At 48.3% G+C, this 22371-nt stretch overlaps 1 protein-coding gene across 5 annotated transcripts in view; it reads left to right on the forward strand.

Moving 5' to 3' along the window:
* The window catches only part of LOC146829723 (gap junction alpha-3 protein-like), a 184703-nt gene extending 168505 nt beyond the window's left edge, over positions 1 to 16198 (forward strand). For all 5 annotated transcript variants that reach the window (XM_085608436.1, XM_085608434.1, XM_085608433.1 and 2 more), the window contains one exon: positions 14773 to 16198. In XM_085608436.1, coding sequence (XP_085464562.1) covers positions 14795 to 15874 — 1080 coding nt within the window. In that variant the 5' untranslated portion in view covers positions 14773 to 14794 and the 3' untranslated portion in view covers positions 15875 to 16198. The remainder of the gene's footprint in view (positions 1 to 14772) is intronic.
* The last annotated feature ends 6173 nt before the right edge of the window (positions 16199 to 22371 follow it).

Below are 22371 nucleotides of genomic sequence, written 5' to 3' on the forward strand. Positions count from 1 at the left end.
TGTCCTCTGCCTGCTTATCGCTGATGTATGTCACATGCCTTGTTGTTCAGTGCGATTCCTGTCATGATAGGGGTTTCACTGACTACATCTCCCATAATGCATTGCTGGTCTGAACAAAAACTTGTACTGGAGTGGGATTCCCATAGCCCAATTGGGGATTTGGGATAGGGGAAGGGGGGTGCACAATGCTGTGCATGCTTCTTACCTGGTTTGGAAGCAGCTCTGGCAGAGCTGTCTGCATCCCCGATTCCACAACACTTTCTGGCTCTATCGTGGACTCCACGAACCGCTCAAGTTCAGTCAGGGCAGGTGCCCTGTTCCTTCCTCCTCCTGTCTGGCTGGCTTGTGTTTTAAGATCAGCCATCTTCCTCTTGGTGATGATCCTGATGTCATACCTCCGCTTCTTGAGCACATCAATGTCCCGGGGGTCACTCCAATGGCATTCACCTGGGACTGGATTCCAAGCCAGATATTTCTTTTTACTGACTCTGCAACTTGCAGGGACTGCTTTCCAAACAGCTTTGTGTGCTGCTTCACTACCTCCTCCACAAGGACCTGCAGTTCCTTCTGGCTGAATTTCAGTTTCCCCTTCCTTTCCCCTCCTTCTCTTTCTGTGTCCTGGCTGGCCATTGTGCAAGATTTGCAGGAAAAGTTCAGGCAGTGGCTCTGTTGCTCTCCTCTGCACTCCCAGCCTCTCCAGAAGGTTCTGATTGTGTGCACCTGCCTGGGTGTGGCCACTTCCTGGTTGGGAGGGGTGGTGGTTGCACAGGATTGGCTGATTCCTCAATTGCAGTATTTTTGAATTCCGATTCGGTATTTACCGATTCGGTAATATTTACAGATCCAGTAATATTTACCGATTCGGTATTTGCTGAATCGGAAAGACCGATCGGTATTGTGGATTCGGTAAATATTTAACGATTTTTACAGATTCGATAATATTTACCGAATCATTACGTACATCGGAAATACCGATTTCTAAATACCGATTCGGTAAAATTCGGTAATTAGGAATCGGTATTTCCAAATTACCTACATATGGCCCTAAGTGATTTCCCAGAATCACAGCATGTAAACTCGACCACAAGGCTCGAACCTTGGTATCCCAGCTCCAAAGTCGGCAGCTCTAGCCGTGAGACCACATCCTCTCCCCCAAATGATGGTACCATTCTGGGGGAGGATGGGGCAGAGTGACGTTCGTATCACAAACATACCCAACACAGATGAACTTCATTCTGGGGGAGGACGGGGCAGAGTGACGTTCGTATCAAAAACATACCCAACACTGATGAGCTTCTGTTTGTAGGAGGATGGGGCAGAGTGACGTTGTCCACATGCACTGGGAAGGCGACCCTAAAAACCAAGCAATGCTCGCGGGAAGCCTCGCACCAGCTTCCTCGGCACTGTCTGTGAAAGCGAAAGCACACCGCCATGCAAGCGTAGGGACAAAAAAATGCGCGCGCGTGTGCACAAAGATGGCGTCGGGCTGTCCACATCCGCGTGCATTTATTTGTCCCTACGCGTGCATGTTTAGCTTTGCGGGTGGCGGAGCAGCCATGTTTGTCCATCTGGACCCGAGTTCATTTAGCTTTGGCTGATTCGATTACAAAAGGTCCTCTCCATGGCGGAGGGCGGCGCATGCGCTGCTTTCGCCAGGCGAGACCTAAAAATGACAAGTTAAAAAGGAGATCTCCATAAATTTTAGAAAAATTTGCATTGTTCAAGTTTTATTTTAAGACCAAGATCTACATTCTAAGGCAAGTACATTTTTCAATAAAAATACCTCTGTTTAAAAAGTGCAATTTTCAAGCTTTGCAATGTTAACCTATGGAGGAAAACAATAATGTGATTTTACAGTTAAGTGCACGACTTACAGTTTCAGTCTCCGGGGTTTCAGATCAACTCCAGGCAAGGTTCATATCAGTACCAAGAATGCAACACCAGAGAAACAGGGGCTGCCGGGTGCAGAGGTCAAATTTGGGGTCGGACGCCCAATGTTAATCAATGGAGACTGGGGGTACACCGAGTTGTGCTGCTCACGGGTGAGTAAAGCAGTATCAGGGGTCAAGATCCTGCAGTTAAGGTAAGTACAGGGGGGCCACAAGGCAGCACCAAGCTTAAACCCTCGGCAGCCCAGGGTCGGCCAGGTGCAGAGTGACAACATAACTTTGGGCACCCTATGCAAACCAACGGATATCAACTTTGAGAAAAGGCTGCAGGCTTAGGCCAGGAGGTTGGATAAAGAAAATCACAGCTTTCTGGATAAGTAGAGATGCTAGGGGACGTAGGGAAACGCTCAGTTAGGTCTCACAAAACCCAGGTGCTTTGGGTGCAGGGGTGTTTTAGACATCAAAAATCTTGCCAGGCAGGTCGTGGTCAGGGCGAATCTTCAAGTTGAGGCTGCAGGCGTCAAGGTGGAGTCCAGCAGGGGTCAACCCATGGTGGATTGGCTCGGGATTGCTAGATGACCTCTTAGCGAAGGCAGGCAGTCCTCCCAGGGCTTTGGAGGTTGCTGGGCCTGCAGGACAAGTCATCTTTTTGTAGCAGGGGCGAAAGGCAGCGGACCGGCCAGTAGGTCTGCTGGTCCTTCCCTCGTGCTGGTGCAGATCTTCGGTGTGTGGGCTTCTTAGGTCATCGCAGATCTGATTTCAGGGTCTGCGCGAGCCACCTAAATACTAGAATTGGGGCGATACAGGGGAGGAACTGGTAGGGACCAATGGGTTCCTTACCTGGGGTGTCTACACCTAGAATTATGCCACCCTCCTGAGGGAGAGGGCCATAGCCCTAGCCCAGAATGGATAGGTCCCACCATCTTCAACATGGTGGGGACAGAAAAGTGTGCTGACTTTGCCTCCGGAACCTGAGGGTTTCTTTATAACTTTTGCTGCCTGTTTTCCCACTCAAAAGTGGTGGTTTGAACTGGGGGCTTCCCTCTGCTATTAGCACCAGAGGTTGGCCTTGCATTACAAAGGTGCAGGTCTTTGAAGCTTCCCTCTCAAGCACTCTGCACATCCTGGGGAAGGAGGTGTGACACCTCCGCTCAGGATGGGTTTTCTTTCTGGCCACAAGAGAGCAGAGGCTCTCGAATCAGCAGGTTGTCAGGTGAGTGTTCCCTTACTCCGCAGTGTAGTGCTTGGAAGCAGGGAGAGAAGGCGTAGAAAACGCTGAGGAGACCTTTGGTTGATGCTTCAAGAGAGAACCTTTCATCTGCAGGTCCCTGAACATATGCTTACATCACTGTTCTGGGTCAGTGTTCTGCATGAGGGTGTGGGGCGGGTTCAGAACTGCCAGTAGCGCTAATGCAGTCCTGGCACCTCCTCTGCTGGAGTGGGTCTTTGCTAGCCTAGTGACACATTTTTATTACGCAAGTGTAATCTTTCAAAGGTATCCAATATTGGGCTACCCGTAGCTCAGATCTTTCCTGCTTTCTGTACAAGCACACTGATCGGCGGCTTCCTCTCGTAGATGGAAGCAGAAGTGTCTCGTGACAAGGGGCAGTCACAAGAGAAAGAACCTCTAGATTAGTCATTCCCACTAACATGGTTTTTATGGGGACCTCTTGGTGAAAAGCATTGCAAGAGTCCTGGTAGCTCCTCTCGCATAGCACATGGAATGGCCGTATTACGCATGCTGTACAAGAAAAAACTCCATAACTCCCCCCAACCCTAGTGACCTCTTTTCCTGGTGACATGATCAAAGCAGTCGGTATTTGTATAGCACAGCTTATCACCCCGGAGGTATTCAGGTGCTGACAATGGAAAGTCTTAGTCGTACAGCCAGGTCTTGAGTCCTGTTCTGAAGTCTGTGAGCGAGGGGGAGATTCAAAGGTGGAGTGGTAGGTCGTTCCAGGACTTGGCGGCGAGGTAGGAGAAAGAACGACCTCCGCTGCAGCTTAGCCGGATTCGTGGGATGTGTGCGAAGGAGGTGGATCGGAGTTGTCTGGTTGGCTGGTGGAAAGTCAGGCAGTGGTTGAGGTAGGAGGGTCTGGCATTGTGGAGAGCCTTGTATGCTTGGGTCAGCAGCTTGAATTGGCATCTCTTCTGGACTGGGAGCCAGTGGAGGTTTCTGAGGGGGAGAGTGATGCTTGTCCATTTGAGGAGGTCAAGGATGAGTCTAGCTGATGCGTTCTGTATAGTCTGTAGTTGTTTAAGGGTGTGGGAGGTTGTTCCGGCAGAGGGAGAATTTCCCTAGTCCAGTCGGCTAGTGAGGAGGGCTTGGGTTTCTGATTTCCTGGGGTTGACAGGGATCCACCTGAAGATCTTACGAAGCATGCAGAGGGTGTGGAAGCAGGAGGAGGCTACTGCATAGGCCTGATGCTTCATGGAGAGATCGCTATCCAGGATGATGCCAAGTTTGTGGGCTTTGGTGGTGGGGGTGGGTGAGGGTCCGAGTGCCGTGGGTCACCATGTGTCATCCCATGGGGAGGAATTCTTTCCAAAGATGAGCACTTCTGTCTTGTCCATGTTCGGCATCAGGCAGTTGGATCTTATCCAGTCTGAAATGTTGGACATGGCGTTCTGGAAGTTGACTCTGGTGGTAGTGGTGTCTTCCATGAGTGAGAGGATGAGCTGGGTGTTATCAGCGCATGAGAGGATGTTGAGTCCTTGGGTGGGGGCGATGTAGGCCAGGTGCATCATGTAGGCATTGAAGAGGGTGGGTCTGAGGGGAGACCCTTGAGGAACTCCGTAGATGATACCCCTGGGTTCGGAGATGAACGGAGGTAGGCAGATTTTTACATGCGTCTTTTGAGGAAGGAGGTGATCCACTTAAGGGCGTTTCCTCTGATGCCAATGTGGTGGAGTTTGGTGATGAGAACGTGGTGGCAATGCGATGCCGAAGGACACTGAGAGGTGGAGGAGGATCAGGACTACTGTCTCGCCACAGTGGAAGATGTTCCTGATGTCACCGATTGCATCTATTTGGGCGGTCTCGGTGCTGTGGTTGGAGCAAAATCCAGACTGGGTGGCGTCGAGTAGGTTGTTTCCTTCTAGGTGGTCTGTGAGCTGGTGGTTGATGGCTTTCTCTAGGACCTTGGCTGAGAAGGTGAGCAGTAAGATGAGGCACGAGGTCAAGCTCATTGGGGTTGGTGGAGGGTTTCTTCAGGAGGGGTTTCGCCTCTATGTCTCCAGGCGTCAGGGAAGGTGGCCATGGTGATCGATGAGTTGAGGATGTCTTTGAGTGAGCTGCAGATTTCTTTCTGTCCGAGGTTAAAGTCGTGGTGAGAGCAGAGGTCTGTTGGTGCTCCAGAGTGGATGGAGGATATGATAGCTGTGGTGATTGCCATGATGAGCGGTGTCCAGTCAGTGAGGTGGCAGTGGGGGGTCACCGGTGTGCGTCAGGAGGTGGCCGATGTCAGTTGGCTGCGGGTCAAAGTTGATGTAGATGTCTGCTATCTTGTTGTGGAAGTGGTCTGCCAGGGCATCACAAAGTGCTTGAGAAGTGTGATTTGTGGTCTTGGTGGCAGACGGGCAGGAGAATTCTCTAACTGTGCTGAAGAGTTCTTTTGTGAATGGCGCTAGCTTTGATGTGGGTGGTTAGGACATTCTTTTTGGCTTCTTGAGGTGGTGGTGGTAATTGCCGAGGGCAGATTTGAAGGTGGTGAGGTCTGAGGGTTCATGCCAGAGTGACACCGTCTCACCAGTCGCTTGCACCTGCATTTGAATGCGGGAGGTATGGGGGAGAACAAGATGGCGTGCTAGCTAGCTGTCTTGCTGCTGGGCGTTTTGATGGGTGCGATTGTGTCGGCGCAGTTGATGATCCAGTCAGAGAAGTTTTGGATGGCTTACTCCAGGTTGTTAGTGGTGTGTGGTCTGGTGGTGTTGAAGGAGGCAATCCAGTCGGTCTCGGTGATGTTGTTCCAACTGCGCAGCGGTGGGGGGCTTCGAGGTGGGTTGTGGTGATCCAGAGATGGTGAAGTGGATGGACGATGCTATGGTCTATCCAGGTAAGTTCGGTGGTGTTGCTAAATTTGATTCTGTTGCTGGCTGTAAAGATTGGATCCAGGGTGTGTCCTGCGCAGTGTGTAGGGCTGGTGACCAGTTGCATGAGTCCGATGTTGCCTATGTGTTCCAGGAGGTTGGCAGAGTCGGTGTCATTGAGGTGGAAGTTTAGGTGGCCGAGGAAGATGGAGTGCTTGGAATCGATTGCCAGGGGGCCAATTACTTTGGAGATGGCATCACAGAAGCTGGGGCAGGAGCACAGAGGTCGGTAGGCGAGATTTCCTCTCACTATAGTGTTCGCATTGAATCGGATTTGGAAGTTGAGGTGTTCCATGATTGATGAGATGTCATCGTCCATGGTGGTGCAATGGAGGATCTCCTTACGGATGATGGCAATGCCTCCTTCAGGTTTGTTGGCGCAGTCTCTGTGTATCATCTTGTAGCTATGGGGTATTATGGTCGCAATGTCGAGTGTTGAGTACGGTGTGAGCCAGGTCTCGGTGATAAACATCATGTAACGGGCTGGAGGTGGTGATGGTATCCCAGATTACGGTGGTGTGCTTGGAGAGGGATCGGGCATTGAACAGCATGCACTGGTGCTGTTCCGAGGGGTTGGAGTTTGGCTGTGTAGGTGTCGTGAGGGTTCCAGTATTGCAGGTGAAATGGTAGTTGTGGCAGGCAAAGGATCCCTCCGTTCGTCTCAGTGCGGTGATGTAGCAATTGTTTTTGTGGTCTCTGGGGACTTGAGCTAGAATGTCGGAGGTGTAGCGGTGGATGGCAGGAGATGCAGGGGTTCTGGCGCTGGGTGCAGTCCAGGCACGGATGGGCGCATATGGGCACAGACAGGCCTGTCTTCGGCGCGCCAGAGGCCGGGCCACGCTGCAGCCTCCATAAGTAGTCCTGGGAGGTGGGAGTGGCTGACTTGGAGGTGGAAAGGTGGGAAACCAGCAGAGTGTGGGAGCAGGGTGGGAAGAAAAAACTATAGTGATGACGGCAAAGGAATAACATCACCAAGAGTACAGAAATACAGTGGCACTGTAAAATGGCAGAAATACACAGAAAATATGCAGCAAGAACAAGTAAAAGGGACAAAAGCTTGACAAAAGTGAAAGCAAGGAGAAGAAAGACTGGGCTGAGTCGGGAGATACTGAAGTCTGTGGCCGGTGGAAACAGAACCTCAGGGCCTCGAGGTCTGAGGCTAAGCAGTAATGCTCAGTCCTAGCTCTAAAGCAAAGACCAGTGGGAGTGGAGCACAAGCCTGGAGTCAAGGGCTTTCAGCGAGAGAGGTTAGAATCTCTGTTTCAGGATCTGTAGACACCCTATGACATGCTCGTCCCTTCCTGGAGGTCCATGGTGCAAAGTGCAATTACACTGTCAAACCTTTTTAATTTTTACCCAGTCACAAGAAGAGCATGTCAGTCCCGAAAGGTCTATCATAATGGCCTGCACTACAGGTTCTACTCACACTACTACCAAAGTCATTACTGTCATAAACGACGTATCACATAATGGTGGCCCAGAGACATTCCAAGTGTTGATTTGATGTCTAAACGTTTCACCCTGACACACAAATCACAGAAACATTAATGCTGGAACTTTTAAAAGGCCCACACAAAGACATCCCTTCTCTGGAAGGGGAACTAAAAGTGGTGCATGATCTGAGGGGAATGGTCTCCCTGGAGGATTTAGGTGACGCCTGGTCTGAGGATATTGAATTCATCAGACAGGAATTAGTGGACTAAGAGCAGAACCTAACCTTGCATGCTCATGCTGAAGATCTAGAAAACGGCTCTTGACAGAATAATGTAAGAATAAAAGGATTTACATGCTTAGCTGAAAAAAATAACATCAAAGCCCACATGCAGAAAATGTTTAGATTCTTCCTACAAGCAGAAGACAAAATAGAAATAGCTCGACAGAACCCACAGAAAAATAGGGTACAACTATCAGAGAGACAAATCACCTGATGTTCAAACAAGCGTCCACCCCTTCCAGCAATAAATAATGGCAACAGTGCAGCTTTCTACAAACTTCACATTTGAGAGCTATCATGTTTTGTTCTTCCAAGACTTCTCTGCTATCATCTTACAACAAAAGATGTGTGTTTGAGTAGAATCTGACCATCATCAGCAGCAAAAGATCAAATATCAGTGGGGGTCATCTTTTTCAACTCATATTTTAGTAGAAAAGTAACATTTTCCAAACAAGCTCGCTCTCACTCAGAGGGACAGATTATCTTTAAAAAAAAATGTTTTATTAATTTATTTAGTGAAACTTAGACAGACATATATATTATATAGACATACAAGCAGCAGCAATTTACATCGTTTTTTTTGCAGATTTACAATTATAGAATTACACAGTAATCACCCAATCCAGATCGGAATCATGTTATAGCTGGTAAACTGTAGGCGTTCCAATGACATGCACATTGTGTTGGCATAAACACTACACACACAAGACAATGCGAGCAGAGTAATTATCTATACACATGGTATTGATGGTGATGACTGCGCCATACCTGCAGGAATCGCGATGGCAACTTATGACACATGGAGTATAAGGTATGACGAGTGTACCAGCGTGTATCTAAGATATAAAGGACCACTGGAAAATATGAACCAGGCCAATAACTGAAACAGTATTGGTAGTTAATTGGCCTGTGTTATAGCAGCTACAGTTGACTCATTTCTTACTCTAAGCGAGGTCGTGAAGGGTTCCCCAATATCCTTTGGGCGAGATGGTGTGGGCATGAGGTCCCAGAACGCACCCAGCTGCTCTTGACAAAAAGCAACATCCTGTACCCAGGTACTTATACGAGGAGTCTCTGCTGCACCCCACTGTATGGCTAATCTGCGTTTCGCAAAATGTAGCAACAGAGCTATCAGTCGACGTTTTTCAGGCAGAGCTCCCTCAAGGAAGCCCAAAAGGGCCACCAGGAGCATGCTTTCCAGGGCTATCCCCGTGACCTCCTGTATGGTATCATAGACTCCCTTCCAGAAACTAACTATGTTTGAGCAATTTTTGCAACGTGCAGAAAGGATGCGTTATCCTGTTGGCATTTCCAGCACCTTGCATCTGGGCGCACGCAAAATGTGTGCAAATTCAATGGAGTGCTCAATACCCTATGTATAAATTTAAAATGTATAAGTCGTAATTTGTAATTTGGGGAGAGGTGTCTCAATTGGGAACAGCAGAATGTCCATTGTTCATCTGTGGGCAGATCAGACAGATCCACCCTCCATTGGAGCAGTGCTCTCGGGGCATCAATTTTGGCGTTTGACTGTGTAAGATTATATATGTAGTGATCAGTTTACGGGGAGACAGGGTGACTAGTAGGTGTTCCAGTGGCATCATAGTAGCAGGAGGTGAGGGAAACGAGGAGTGCAGAGTTTTACAGGTTGCTCTCAGTTGATAGTAAAGTAATAGGTCTAGGATGGGTATGGGATTGCCATCCTGAGACTGCGGTGGCGCCAAGAATGCATCTTGTAGGCACAGATTGGCCAGTGTGGAGAAGCCCATGTTTCGAGCACGCGCTATGGCGCCCTTATCATTGAGCGTAGGGAATAGCGGGTGGTATGCAAGAGGGGTAGAGGGTGCGTATAATAGTGAGGTATCAACACGTTTCCTAAGCCCCTCCCAGGCCCATCTAAGCGTCTTGACCGTACTAACTTCGCCAGCCGTTCTGTGATATGGCCTGTATATGGCGGCATGCAAGGGTGTAGGGTCCGCCACATCTTTCTCGATAGCCACGTGAGGTTGGAATGGAGTGGGATGTATCCAGAAATGGAGAAACTGGGCTTGTGCACATAATGCATAAAGCTCAAGATTAGGGGCTCCCCATCCCCCTTGAGAGCGGCCATGTCAGCAATTCCCAACTTACACGTGACTGCTTGCCAGCCCACACTCGCATTATTAGAATGGAGAAAAGTGAGGGGGATGGGCATGTTAACAAATAGATAGAGATATTTGGGGAGGACTATCATGTTTGTAATGGCAATTCTGCCAGCCAAGGACAATGGTAGAGCCGGCCAGAATTTAGACCTACGCTCCAGCCAGTTCAGTAGCTTACCAAGGTTCAAACGCCAGACCTGCTGTAAGTCTCTACTAAGCCACACGCCTAGGTATTTAAGCGTGAAGTCTTATTCTGTTTCTACTGAGGCACCAGTTAGTGGCAGAATTGATGATTTAGGCCAGTTAGGTACAGATTATCCTTAAGATCCTTGAGCACCCGCAAGAAGCAAATGGCCAAATCATCAAAGCCGACATGTAGAAGAGCCGAAAAGTCTGGAAAAAAATTCAGAACCAACATGAATGGAAATAGACCTTCCCATCTTGCAAAAACAAATAATTACAGCAATTTATCCAGCCTGGAAATGCGCCCGGATCAGATGGATTCCAGCTATCATTCTATAATGCTTTGTGGCCAGGAATGCAAAAATTCTTGGATAAATTGTTTAACAATTTTGCTGTAACATGAGAAGTTACCCAATCAATGTCACAGGCAAGAATTCCCACTATATTAAGAGGAGGCAAAGATCCTGGAAGCTGTGGATCTTACGGACCCATCGTGCTCCTTAACACTAATGTGGAAATATACACCACAAACCTAGCATCATCTGAACAAATAGAGACCTCATATGATCGATTGAAGGCAATCAAGGTGAATTTATACCCAGAGACAAGTAGCAGACAACACGAAGAGTAACACACCTCATTGGCATTGCCAAGAAACAGAAGAATAATACTGATATCATTAGATGCAGAAAAGGCATTTGACAAGGTCAATTAGACATTCCTGAGGTCGGTCCTAAAGTGGCCTAGGACCAAACGTTCTAATAATGGCCCGGTTGGGCTATGCCTCACCCACAGATAGTGTTCAATAGAGGCTCCGACAAGATCCCCATCTAACGTGGAACCAGGCAGAGATGCACGTAATCACCCTTGCTATCTGCATAGTATGTACACCCTTTAGCCCTGCTGACAAAAGAAAAAAATATTACTGGAGTGAAACTAATTATAAACGAATTAAAAAAACACATTATTTGCTGCCAATATTCTGATCACACCGGGAACTCACTAACCTAAATCCCACCTCTCACAGATGAGCTAAACCTCTCCTGCAGAATATCTGGCTTCAAGCTGAACAGGCACACATCAGATGAATTCAGCCTGACTGTAAGGGGAGAAGCCCATGCTTTGTACTCAGCATCCCTCATTTAAATGGCGTGCCTCCTCTATTAGATATCTAGGCATTGACGTAACACCAGCCATTGCAGGCATATTTACAACAAATGTTCCCCAGTTGGCCCAAATCATTCAAGCAAGATCTTCAGAGATAGCACAATCGGTCTTTAACCTGGCTAGGGAGGAAACACATTGTGAAAATGATATTTCTCTCTTGAATCCTCTTCTTATATCAAGCCGTACCAATTTAGATCAAACATAAATGTATCTGTCAGCTACAGAGTATATGCACCGACTTTATTGAGGGGGTAAGAAGGCAAGAATACCAGCAAAGATAGCAAGCTCGCAAGGCAATACCAAATATATTACTATAGCACCAGGTCAATGCACCTCCGCTACCTACTAGAGTTGTCCAAAGCAGAAACAGAGAAGCATTTGTGCTTCCTAGATAACACATTGGCAGAGAGAACTCTCTGGGAGGAACCGTGGTTGACTTCCAAAGACAGACCAACCAACAGGACTAGATGCCCAAGCCACTTTTAGGGCTTGGGATAACCCTGGGCGTAGTTCGCGGTGGCGCTACGCGTAGTTACGCAAAGTGCACTTCGCACTACGCGAGCTACGCGAACTGCGTAGTACCCTGTTCGCACTGTGCAAGATGTCGTTTTCAATGATTGCACAGTGCGAACAAGCAACCGGCACTGTGCAATCATTGAAAACGGCATCTTGCACAGTGCGAGCTGTAGTTTTCTGCCGCTCTAGTAGATTTTTACTCGAGCGGCAGCTTTCTCAACGCGGACTGGTAGTTTCTCATCGCGAGCGGTCGCGAGAATACGCGACCACTTGCAATGAGAAACCTGACCTCCCTGCGTTGAGAATCTCGCCGGGAGGTTTATTTTCCACGCTCGCGATCGCCAACTTGACGTTGCTGATCGCGAACGAGGAAAAAGCCTCGCCGGGATGTCATTTTGCTTGCTCGCAGTCGCCAACTTGACTTTGAGGACCGCGAACAAGCAAAAAATGGCCGCTGCACTACGCAATGCAACGCTACGCGTGTTTGCACTGTGCTACGTGCAATTCACGTAGTGCGAAGTAGCGCAAACTTCGCAAACTATGCCCAGGCTTAGCTTGGGATCAACCTGCGACTAAACAGGCTCGAACTAGCATCCAATCCCAAATCTGTCCATTCTTGGAAATTCTAAGACTAGCCCATGTCTAGATAGAAAAGCTTTCAAAGTGGTGCAATGAGATGGACAATCTGTTTGATAAAGGAGAAATAGTGAGCAATGAAAGCAGGATTATAATTTATCATAGCAGGAAGACTTTCAATGCACTAAAATCCATAATTGGGTCATGAATAAGAGAATCGGGGAAACAGCCAAGCGGCCATTAGCCCAAATTGAGGAATTACTCAGACAGCTTGAAGATGAGGCCCACCTCATGCCTAGGAGCTACAAGCTTTTAATAGACTACAAAACACAGGGAAATAAACAATTTCAATCTAAATGTGAGAAAGAAGTTGGACAGTCCTTCACCAGCGCTCAATAGGAGGAATCAAAGGCATCATCCAAGCACAGGATAGGGACACAGCAGCAAAAAATACTTCCGAGATGGCACTGAACACATAAAAACCTCCATATGATTGACCCTACAAACGTCTGCCCTATGCTGGAGGTGTTGCGGGCAAAAGATGTGGGGAGAGGATGTGGTCCGTCGGCTGCGCTGCCGCCTCTGGTGCAGGAAACCAGGGTTCGAGCCTCGAGGTCGCGTCCACATCCTGTGATTCTGGGCAAATCACTTAATCTCCCCGTGCCTGAATGTGTAATGTAAATACGGTGCTATGTAAAGCGCTCCAATACCTTCGGGTCGAGTTCGCGCTATATAAATATGCACACAAAAAAAAAAGGGTATAAGAACCCATACACTATGGAGCTGTCCTGGACATGTCCCCTTCTGGAGGAAATTATACAATAATAACATAAATTAAAGAGGTTCTTATCCCCAAGCAGTGTCTTCCTGGGATGGAAGCTGGAAATAAAATGGGGTGACCAGTAGGGACTGGACTCCTTGGTTAACATACCGACTTTGAAGTTAAAGCACTTGCTCTTGGTCAAGTGCATAGTGCAGGCTTGCCTAACCATAGATGAGTGGCATGCTAAACTTTGGCACATCTTTGGGATGGAAAACATAATGTATGCTGGACATGAATCAGAAAAATAATTCTGCACCATATAGGCTCTGGTTCTTGGTTATTTTGCTAGAGACTTTTGAGAACTTACATGCCAGAGTACCCTCAGAGCTCTACAGATCATAGAGGCAAACAGCTGATGCTACACAAAATCCTGAAAGGCAGCACAACTAAAAGGAGAGGGGTAATAAAGAATCATTCCTAACAGTTAGACAACTGCACTCAAGAGATATGTTGAAGTGAGAAAGGATAGATTGGACTTAGGAAATTAGAATCACACAGTGTAGAGGGCAATTAAACAAGATGAGGGGAGAGGGCCCGAAGGTGGGCTGGGAGGATAAAAATTAAGTTGATGTGGCTGCTGAAGGTTGTATGTTATCTGTTTGAAAACGTTGATAAAAACAATTAAATCATAAGTGTTTTGCTCTACTGTTGACAGGGACAGCTTAACACAGATCGCTGCAGTGTAGGGACTTAAGCTGAACCTAACCGTAAAGTTGAATAACAGCAACTAACATGAACGTTTGTTTGTGTTCCCATTCAGAGGGGACGTGGCCTAGCAGTTCAGGATTAGCTGCTCCTACAAAAGCAGAACCAAGTTTGATTTGCATGTACTTGCCCCCCTTCTGTAACGAGACAGACTAATTAAAAATTATGCAATGGAATGCTCCCCAGCAAATTTATAATAGTTGAGATTGATACACGCATTTGTCTTCATTCCTTTTGTCTGGGTAATGATACTAAACATTAAACTGAGGCCTTCAACCATCCACAGAACAACAGGCGGGTTGAAAGATCTAATAGAGTCATTAAAGAGATATGGGTGGGCGAAGGCTACCCTAACAGAGGACTTTATAAAGAGAGCAAAGTGGTTAAGGAAGGTATGTACAAAGTAAAGAAGGACGTTGGGACGATTACCCTTTTAGGGTGGCCCACCAATGACATGTCCAAATACAGAAAGCACATAAGAATACTTATGTAAGATGTGCTTCTGCCTCAACTAAAGAAAACCTTGTTGGAATTCTCAGCAGGTGAAAAAAGACTTTGCAGCCATAGAGATCCATTTAGGGCTCTAGGAGAAGTGGATGGAGACTATGATGACAATAGAGTGGATGTGATTGGAGGTGCAATGGAGGGACATGAATGGGGGAAAGCTGTGTGGCTCAGTCAGGTAACAATACTAAGGGTGTATCCACAGGGATCTAATGAATTGTTTGGTAGCTTGTACATTTGTAGCATGGCAGAAATCTGTTAATTTTTGGCATCCAAATGAAATCCAATGGTGAATCGAATATCATTACAGATTAAAAAATTACAACAGAGCATGCTGCTAAGTGAATAATTGTTTCCTTGTCTCTTTTGCAAGCAGACATTGGCTCTGTTCTAAATCTCAGATACATTTCCATCTGCATCTGTGCGCTTCTTCTACACCACTAACGTGTACTTTCTCCCCCACAGGTAATATGCTACATTCACAGTAATGGCAGACTGGAGCCTGCTGGGGAAGCTTTTGGAGAGTGCCCAGGAGCACTCCACTGTGGTCGGCAAAGTCTGGCTCACCGTCCTCTTCATCTTCCGGATCCTGATTCTGGGCATGGCAGCTGAGAAGGTTTGGGGTGATGAGCAGTCAGGGTTCACCTGTGACACCAAGCAGCCAGGTTGCCAGAACGTCTGCTATGACAAGACTTTTCCCATCTCGCACATGCGCTTCTGGATCCTGCAGATTATCTTTGTCTCCACTCCGACTGCCATCTACATGTTTCACATCATGCACCTGGTGCGCATGGAAGAGAAGGAGAAGAAAAAGAACAAGGCTCGACAGAGCAAAAAAGGGGCCGAGGAGGACAAGGAGCTGCTCCTGTCCACACCCAAGCCCAGCAGGCAACCCATAAAGGATGACATGGGGAAGGCTTACCTGCGAGGGGCCATCCTGAGAACATACGTTTTCAATATTATCTTCAAGACCCTTTTTGAGGTGGGCTTTATCGTCGCCCAGTATTACTTGTACGGGTTCCAGCTGCACCCGCTCTACACTTGCAGCCGGTGGCCCTGTCCCAACACTGTCAACTGCTACATCTCCAGGCCCACTGAGAAGACCATATTCATCATCTTCATGCTGGCCATGGCCTGCCTCTCATTGCTCCTTAACCTCATTGAAATGTACTACCTGGGCTTCAAGAAGTGCCGGCAGGGCCTCTCTGCTAAGAACACCACAGAACTAGAGCTCGAATGCAAGCCCAGCCCAAAGAGCCCCGGGGACACTGTGCCCCACTTCATCCCACATTACTCCCACTACAAGGCCTCCAATGGGCCCCAGGCCTTCACCCCAGGACTGGGCTTTGCGCGTTCCAGCTGCCCCAACAAGATCCCTCCCTTGCCCCCTGACACTAGCCAGGTAGCTCATCAGCAGAACAGGGAGAACCAGGCGGTGGAAAAGAATGGCCGGTCCGACAGCAGCAGTGACCTGGAGGATCAGCCGAAACATCGGGAGAAGCACAGGAGAGCGAGCCGGGCCAGCCGGCAGAGCACGCGCTCGCGGCCCAGTGATCTTGCGGTCTGAAACCTGGCAGCAAATGGCAGCCTAGAACAGAACTTGTCATAAACAGACCATTGACTGATGCTTGGACCCTCATGATCAATGGCGGGGCGAGGATGGGGAAATGAGATGTGTGGTCAAAAGAGAGAACATAGGTGGACAGTAGAGAGGAAATCTCATGTAGGCACATAGGAAGGGCCAGAGGGTGTAACCATGTGTACAGATCGCGTACTTCCTAGTCACCTGTGAAGTGACAGAGCGCCTGGACAACCAGTATTACTGAACTCCACCGACTGCAGCCTCTGGAATTTTCCAGGAATAAAATGGGTCAAGGAGAAAACCGGAAAACGTTCAGAGCTTTGGGTTTTACCATCCCTCCTTCCCCTCCCATCTCAGGGGGTCTATGAGTGAGCATGGGCAGTTCATCTCACCCCTGAGGTGCTTGAAATACTGCCCCTTTGCACCCCTCTGCCCTGCATTTACTGACATACACTGTCCTTCAGCTTGTCTTTCACCAGCCACCACCCACTAATCCCTACCTATGGCACCAGATACTACAGACTGTGCCCCTCGGATCTCCTCTCATTGTGCCGCTCATTGCCCACCCTTGCCCTGGGTCCTCCACAACTCTTTGAACTGTCTGCGGGTTGGATGCAGGGGAGCAACAGACATGGCGAGGCGAGGGCAGAGCCGGAGACCAAGTAAGCTTTGGGGGTTTAGGAATGAGCAGGAAGTGAATGGAGGGGAAGTCCCATCACCCCAGAGCCTTGGGCTCTGCCAATCGACTTTATCTACTCGACTATGCATGACATGTCTGCCCAATCACTCTCCCTTAGAACACCCCCTGCCCACCATGGCTGTCATGCCCCTTAGATCCCATCGCATGTCCCCTCTCCACGGGTGTCCCACTGCCCTCTCGGATATTGAACCTCTCTGCATTACTGCCCTTTTCGATACTTCCTCTATCAAAGGCCATTCTGCCCTGTAACCAAAGCGTCACTGCCCAATTAACATCTTTCAATACAAAACAACTATAACTGCCCCAGCAAAGAGCTGCTGTCCCTATAGGACACCCAAAGAAGAGAGGCCAAGAGCTTCTCCCCTCGGGGAGCCTATGCCACACTGCCCCAGAGTGCCTCCAGCAGAAAGATGCTGACTCATGATATCTCACAGAGATGGAGGCATGGACTCTGGGTACAGGCCTCCCAAAGCAGGAGACACTGCCCACAAACTACCTCTAACCCAGAACTATAGACTTTAAGAATACCTCCAGCATAAAGAGGGCTGCTGTCCCCCCCCCCCCCACACCCCTAACAGAGAGAAAGAGCTTCTGCCCCAAGGAGAATACCCCTGAGAGAGAGAGCCACTGCCTTTCATAATACCCCAAAGGAGAGAGAACTATTTCCAACGTCAAACCGCAGGATACTACTAGTTAACTGCCCCACAGAATACCTATTACCCCAGAACACAGAGAGATACTGGCCCTCAGAATACCCATTGCCCCAGAACACAGAGAGATACTGCCCCACAGAATACCTATTGCCCCAGAACACAGAGAGATACTGCCCCACAGAATACCCATTGCCCCAGAACACAGAGAGATACTGCCCCACAGAATACCCATTGCCCCAGAACACAGAAAGATACTGCCCTACAGAATACCTATTGCCCCAGAACACAGAGAGATACTGGCCCTCAGAATACTTATTGCCCTAGAACAAAGAGAGATACTGTCCCACAGTATACCTATTGCCCCAGAACACAGAGAGATCCCGCCCCCACAGAATACCTATTGCCATAGAACACAGAGAGATACTGCCCCACAGAATACCTATTGCCCCAGAATACAGAGAGATACTGCCCCACAGAATACCTATTGCCCCAGAACACAGAGAGATACTGCCCCACAGAATACCTATTGCCCCAGAACATAGAGAGATACTGCCCCACAGAATATCTATTTCCCCAGAACACAGAGAGATGCTGGCCCTCAGAAAATTCCTGGAAGTAGATGGATGCTGCACTTCAAAATGTACATAACGGAGACAAATACTGCCCCAAAACAGCCCTAATAGAGAGCTGCTGCCCATAAACCCCCTAGTACCGAGAGCAACTCCCTCTCCCAACATCCATGCTAGAGAGAGCTATGCTGCACTTCAGAGTATCTGTAACAGAGAGAGATACTGCTACAAAATGGAAAGAGAGGGCCACTGCTCTTTGGAATACAATTTAAAGAAAGATCTACTGCCCCATCGAGTACCTAGAGCACAATGAGGGATCTGGTGCACACCCAGGACATACCTAAAACAGAAACTGCCCTTAGAATACCTCAAGTTACCTCCACTTCCCCTAAGACACATCAAGCAAAGAACTAGTGCCCTTTTGTATACCTCATCCAGAGAGATCTGCTTTATGAGAACACCCCCACAGCGACTGCGCTACTGCCCCTCAGAAAGCCTCTAACACAGAAAGCTACTGCCCAGTGGAGTGTGTATACCTCTAGCAGAGCTACTGATGCACAGGATACCTCTAGCACAGCAAGATACTTCCCTGCTGAGGGTGAATATCTCATCTGACACTCAGGATACCTCTAGCACAGAAAGATACTGCCCCGCTGAGGGTGAATATCTCATCTACTGACGCTCAGGATACCTCTAACACAGAAAGATACTGCCCTGCTGAGGGTGAATATCTCATCTGACACTCAGGAAACCTCTAGCACAGAAAGATACTGCCCTGCTGAGGGTGAATATTTCACCTACTGACGCACAGGATACCTCTAGCACAGACAGATACTGCCCTGCTGATCGTGAATATCTCATCTACTGACGCTCAGGATACCTCTAGCACAGAAAGATACTGCCCTACTGAGGGTGAATATCTCATCTACTGACGCACAGGATACCTCTAGCACAGAAAGATACTGCCCTGCTGAGGGTGAACATCTCATCTACTGACGCTTAGGATACCTCTAGCACAGAAAGATACTGCCCTGCTGAGGGTGAATATCTCATCTACTGACGCTCAGGATACCTCTAGCACAGAAAGATCCTGCCCTGCTGAGGGTGAATATTTCACCTACTGACGCACAGGATACCTCTAGCACAGACAGATACTGCCCTGCTGAGCGTGAATATCTCATCTACTGACGCACAGGATACCTCTAGCACAGAAAGATACTGCCCTGCTGAGGGTGAACATCTCATCTACTGACGCTTAGGATACCTCTAGCACAGAAAGATACTGCCCTGCTGAGGGTGAATATCTCATCTACTGACGCTCAGGATACCTCTAACACAGAAAGACACTGCCCTGCTGAGGGTGAATATCTCATCTGACACTCAGGAAACCTCTAGCACAGAAAGATCCTGCCCTGCTGAGGGTGAATATTTCACCTACTGACGCACAGGATACCTCTAGCACAGACAGATACTGCCCTGCTGAGCGTGAATATCTCATCTACTGACGCACAGGATACCTCTAGCACAGAAAGATACTGCCCTGCTGAGGGTGAACATCTCATCTACTGACGCTTAGGATACCTCTAGCACAGAAAGATACTGCCCTGCTGAGGGTGAATATTTCACCTACTGACGCACAGGATACCTCTAGCACAGACAGATACTGCCCTGCTGAGCGTGAATATCTCATCTACTGACGCTCAGGATACCTCTAGCACAGAAAGATACTGCCCTACTGAGGGTGAATATCTCATCTACTGACGCACAGGATACCTCTAGCACAGAAAGATACTGCCCTGCTGAGGGTGAACATCTCATCTACTGACGCTTAGGATACCTCTAGCACAGAAAGATACTGCCCTGCTGAGGGTGAATATCTCATCTACTGACGCTCAGGATACCTCTAGCACAGAAAGATACTGCCCTGCTGAGGGTGAATATCTCATCTACTGACGCTCAGGATACCTCTAGAACAGAAAGATACTGCCCTGCTGAGGGTGAATATCTCATCTACTGACGCTCAGGATACCTCTAGCACAGAAAGATACTGCCCTGCTGAGGGCGAATATCTCATCTACTGATGCTCAGGATACCTCTAACACAGAAAGATACTGCCCTGCTGAGGGTGAATATCTCATCTACTGACACTCAGGATACCTCTAACACAGAAAGATACTGCCCTGCTGAGGGTGAATATCTCATCTACTGACAATCAGGATACCTCTAGCACAGAAAGATACTGCCCTGCTGAGGGTGAATATCTCATCTACTGACGCACAGGATACCTCTAGCACAGAAAGATACTGCCCTGCTGAGGGTGAATATCTCATCTACTGACGCACAGGATGCCTCTAGCAGAGAAAGATACTGCCCTGCTGAGGGTGAATATCTCATCTACTGATGCACAGGATACCTCTAGCACAGAACGATACTGCCCTGCTGAGGGTGAATATCTCACCTACTGACGCACAGGATACCTCTAACACAGAAAGATACTGCCCTGCTGAGGGTGCATATATCATTTACTGACACTCAGGATACCTCTAGCACAGAAAGATACTGCCCTGCTGAGGGTGAATATCTCATCTACTGACGCTCAGGATACCTCTAGCACAGAAAGATACTGCCCTGCTGAGGGTGAATATCTCATCTACTGACGCTCAGGATACCTCTAGAACAGAAAGATACTGCCCTGCTGAGGGTGAATATCTCATCTACTGATGCTCAGGATACCTCTAGCACAGAAAGATACTGCCCTGCTGAGGGTGAATATCTCATCTACTGATGCTCAGGATACCTCTAACACAGAAAGATACTGCCCTGCTGAGGGTGAATATCTCATCTACTGACACTCAGGATACCTCTAACACAGAACGATACTGCCCTGCTGAGGGTGAATATCTCATCTACTGACGCTAAGGATACCTCTAGCACAGAAAGATACTGCCCTGCTGAGGGCGAATATCTCATCTACTGACGCTCAGGATACCTCTAGCACAAAAAGATACTGCCCTGCTGACGGCGAATATCTCATCTACTGACGCTCAGGATACCTCTAACACAGAAAGATACTGCCCTGCTGAGGGTGAATATCTCATCTACTGATGCACAGGATGCCTCTAGCACAGAAAGATACTGCCCTGCTGAGGGTGAACATCTCACCTACTGACGCACAGGATACCTCTAGCACAGACAGATACTGCCCTGCTGATCGTGAATATCTCATCTACTGACGCTCAGGATACCTCTAGCACAGAAAGATACTGCCCTACTGAGGGTGAATATCTCATCTACTGACGCACAGGATACCTCTAGCACAGAAAGATACTGCCCTGCTGAGGGTGAACATCTCATCTACTGACGCTTAGGATACCTCTAGCACAGAAAGATACTGCCCTGCTGAGGGTGAATATCTCATCTACTGACGCTCAGGATACCTCTAGCACAGAAAGATCCTGCCCTGCTGAGGGTGAATATTTCACCTACTGACGCACAGGATACCTCTAGCACAGACAGATACTGCCCTGCTGAGCGTGAATATCTCATCTACTGACGCACAGGATACCTCTAGCACAGAAAGATACTGCCCTGCTGAGGGTGAACATCTCATCTACTGACGCTTAGGATACCTCTAGCACAGAAAGATACTGCCCTGCTGAGGGTGAATATCTCATCTACTGACGCTCAGGATACCTCTAACACAGAAAGACACTGCCCTGCTGAGGGTGAATATCTCATCTGACACTCAGGAAACCTCTAGCACAGAAAGATCCTGCCCTGCTGAGGGTGAATATTTCACCTACTGACGCACAGGATACCTCTAGCACAGACAGATACTGCCCTGCTGAGCGTGAATATCTCATCTACTGACGCACAGGATACCTCTAGCACAGAAAGATACTGCCCTGCTGAGGGTGAACATCTCATCTACTGACGCTTAGGATACCTCTAGCACAGAAAGATACTGCCCTGCTGAGGGTGAATATTTCACCTACTGACGCACAGGATACCTCTAGCACAGACAGATACTGCCCTGCTGAGCGTGAATATCTCATCTACTGACGCTCAGGATACCTCTAGCACAGAAAGATACTGCCCTACTGAGGGTGAATATCTCATCTACTGACGCACAGGATACCTCTAGCACAGAAAGATACTGCCCTGCTGAGGGTGAACATCTCATCTACTGACGCTTAGGATACCTCTAGCACAGAAAGATACTGCCCTGCTGAGGGTGAATATCTCATCTACTGACGCTCAGGATACCTCTAGCACAGAAAGATACTGCCCTGCTGAGGGTGAATATCTCATCTACTGACGCTCAGGATACCTCTAGAACAGAAAGATACTGCCCTGCTGAGGGTGAATATCTCATCTACTGACGCTCAGGATACCTCTAGCACAGAAAGATACTGCCCTGCTGAGGGCGAATATCTCATCTACTGATGCTCAGGATACCTCTAACACAGAAAGATACTGCCCTGCTGAGGGTGAATATCTCATCTACTGACACTCAGGATACCTCTAACACAGAAAGATACTGCCCTGCTGAGGGTGAAT

This window comes from Triturus cristatus, chromosome 5_2 (genome assembly GCF_964204655.1).
Source record: "Triturus cristatus chromosome 5_2, aTriCri1.1, whole genome shotgun sequence".
Lineage (NCBI taxonomy): Eukaryota > Metazoa > Chordata > Amphibia > Caudata > Salamandridae > Triturus > Triturus cristatus.